Source organism: Acanthisitta chloris, unplaced genomic scaffold (genome assembly GCF_000695815.1).
Source record: "Acanthisitta chloris isolate BGI_N310 unplaced genomic scaffold, ASM69581v1 scaffold17169, whole genome shotgun sequence".
NCBI classification, from domain to species: domain Eukaryota; kingdom Metazoa; phylum Chordata; class Aves; order Passeriformes; family Acanthisittidae; genus Acanthisitta; species Acanthisitta chloris.
Window position 1 is genome coordinate 16,971 of NW_008691674.1, and position 2,916 is coordinate 19,886.

Sequence of the window (2,916 nt, forward strand, 5' to 3'; positions counted from 1 at the left end):
TTGCCCAGGGAGGCTTTGGCTGCCTCAACCCTGGCAGTGTTCAAAGCCAGGTTGGATGAAGTCTTGAGCAATCTGGTCTGGTGGGAGATGTCCCTGCCCAGGGCAGGGGGTTGAGGCTAGATGATCTCTGAGCTCCATTCCAACCCATTAACATACTATGAAACTCTGGTCTCTGCTCTCCACAGTGTCCCCAAGGATTCTGGTTTCACATCTCCCTTCAGCCCAGAGCTGCATTCACCACTCTGCTCATGATTTCACTGCTTCCACCCTGTCACAGCCTCCTGCAGAAGTGTGGGAGAAAGTTGGATCTGCACCTCAGCTTCCCTGTGCATTCTAGGCATCAGGAAAGTCCCTTCCTGTTCTGACCAAGGACACTTAAAAGACATCATTGTGATCAGTTCTGATTCAGGCTTTGCAGCAGATCCAAAGCCCTCCCTGGCTCCAGCATTTCTCTCTCCCTGTTACTGGTGGGTTCTGTGTCTTTTATTACCTCTCAGTAATTGTTTGATGAGCTCTCACAGCAGGACTTTGCTCACAATTATTCGACCCCTCCAAACCTCTCCTTCAAACTCATCAACACTTCATTCCAACACAGCACAGCAGCTCTGAACTGGAAGAAGAGTGAGGCCACAACACTAGGCAGCTCTGCTTGGTTGAGGGGCCATGCAAGGAATTGCTGAGGCACTTGTCTTCAGCTGGAGGAGACTAAGTGAAGACTCATCACTGTATACAACTTCCTCCCAAGGGGCAGTGCAGGGGCAGCTCTGACCTCTGCTCTCTGGGACAGCCACAGGAATGGCCTGAAGCTTTGCCAGGGGAGACTTAGGTTGGATATCAGGTAAAAGTTCTTCCCCCAGAGGGTGTTTAGGCACTGAACAGCTCCCCAGGGCAGTGGTCACGGCCCCAAGCCTGACAGAGCTCCAGGAGTGTTTGGCCAATGCTCTCAGGCACAGGATGAATTGTTGGGGATCTGTGAACTTTGCAGGCAAAGGTTGCAAGATCTGCTCTGTCTTCCCCCAGCTGGATTAGCTGTCACATAAAGATGCTCCATCTCTGTGTGGTTTACCTAAAGGACAGGTTGATACCTCAGTTCACCCTTTCCTTCTGCTGTGGTGAAGGAAAGTTCTCCATCTTCCTCTCCACACCTTCCTTGTCACCCTAAATCCTTTGAGCCAAGTCCATATGCTGCCATGCCCTGAGACATCCTCCCCCCACCAGGAAAAGAGAAGACCAAATGTGAGGACTCACCATCCATGTCCAGGCGCTGCATGATGATGGCCAACTCCACCTCACTGGGCATGTAGCCCAGGGAACGCATTGCCATGCCCAGCTCCTGCTTGGATATGAAGCCATTCCCATCCCTGTCCAGCACCCTGAAAGCTTCACGGATTTCTGTGAAGGAGAAGAGAAAAAGGAGCAGTTGTTATGGTGGAGAACTCCTTGGTTAATGCATGTGCAGGTGTTGAGCACAGAAGCAGCAGATATCACTTTTCATGACATTAATGATGCATATTTGATCATTTCAAGGCAGTGCAATTACAATATGTTAATGCACATGGATATACCTTTGTGTCTGCAGTAATGTGTGCACAGGTGAGACACCAGAGAATCAGAGTCACAGGATCACTAGGGTTGGAAAAGCCCTTAAAGGTCATTGAGTCCAACCATTCCCCAGCACTGCCAAGGCCACCACTAACCATGGCCACAGGTGCCACATCTGTATGTCTGTTAAACCCCTGCAGGGATGGTGACTTCACCACTGCCCTGGGCAGCTGTGCCAGGGCTGCCCAGCCCTTTCCATGAAGACATTTTCCCTAATATCCAACCTGAACCTCCCCTGGTACAGCTTCAGGTGTTTCCTCTTGTGAGGTGTTTCCTCTTTCCACTTATTGCCATAGTCTAGTAACCACAGTAGGGTTGGACTTGATGATCTTGGAGGTCGTTTCCAACATGGTTGATTCTATGATTCTATGATTCTCTTGTTGTGTCACTTGTTCCCTCTAAACTACAACTGTTTTACAGCAATAAACAGCCTCAGATCAATTCAAATGCTGATGGCACCAAAGGAATCACTTCCATCAATGGTCTCAGCCTGGCTCAGCTTCAGACATCTCACTTTGTCTTGCTGTTTAACTGTGGTATATTAGATTTGAAACTTAGATTAGATCTGAGGAAGAAGTTTTTCCTGTGAGGGTGGTGAGACACTGGCACAGGTTGCCCAGAGAGGCTGTGGCTGCCCCAACCCTGGCAGTGTTCAAAGCCAGGTTGGATGAGCCTTGAGCAACCTGCTCTGGTGGGAGGTGTCCCTGCCCAAGGCAGGGGGTTGGGGCTGGATGATCTCTAAGCTCAATTCCAACCCCTTCAACATTCTAAATCTAAAATATCCCTCTCCAGCCTTTAACAGCCTCTCTCCACTGAGGTGAGTGGAGACCTCAACATGTTCTACAGCCTCTTCATGAGGGGAAGTGAAGGGACATGCACTGATCTCTGCTCTGGTGACCTGAGGGAATGGCTGGAGCTGTGTCAGGGGAGGGTTAGGGTTGGCTATCAGCAACAGGTTCTTCTCCCAGAGGATGTTTGGGCACTGAACAGCTCCCCAGGGCAGTGGTCATGGCCCCAAGCCTGGTAAAGCTCCAGGAGTGTTTGTCCAATTCTCTCAGGCACAGGGTGGGTTGTTGGGGTGTCCTGTGCAGGGCAGGAGTTGGACTGATGATCCTTGTGGTTCCCTTCAGCTCAGGAGATTCTGTGATTCTATAATCCACCACTTTGACATCTCAGCACCTTTCCCACTCCTCACAGACCTTTTCCCCTGCAGCTCCACCACAAAGCTCCCCAAATCTGATACTTACAAATGCCAAACAGAGGAATTTTACCCTTCTAGCAGGTGGGAGCCTTCAAAGGGTTTGGTTGGAGGGG

The 2,916-nt window shown here is 50.3% G+C and overlaps 1 protein-coding gene across 1 annotated transcript in view; it reads right to left on the reverse strand.

Moving 5' to 3' along the window:
• Positions 1-1,392, reverse strand: part of LOC103809470 (calcium-binding protein 8) — a gene marked incomplete at both ends in the record, with an annotated part of 16,452 nt that extends 15,060 nt beyond the window's left edge. Inside the window, one exon of the mRNA XM_009082304.1 lies at positions 1,249-1,392. Within this exon, the coding sequence (XP_009080552.1) occupies positions 1,249-1,392 (144 nt within the window). The remainder of the gene's footprint in view (positions 1-1,248) is intronic.
• Between the last annotated feature and the right edge of the window lie 1,524 nt (positions 1,393-2,916).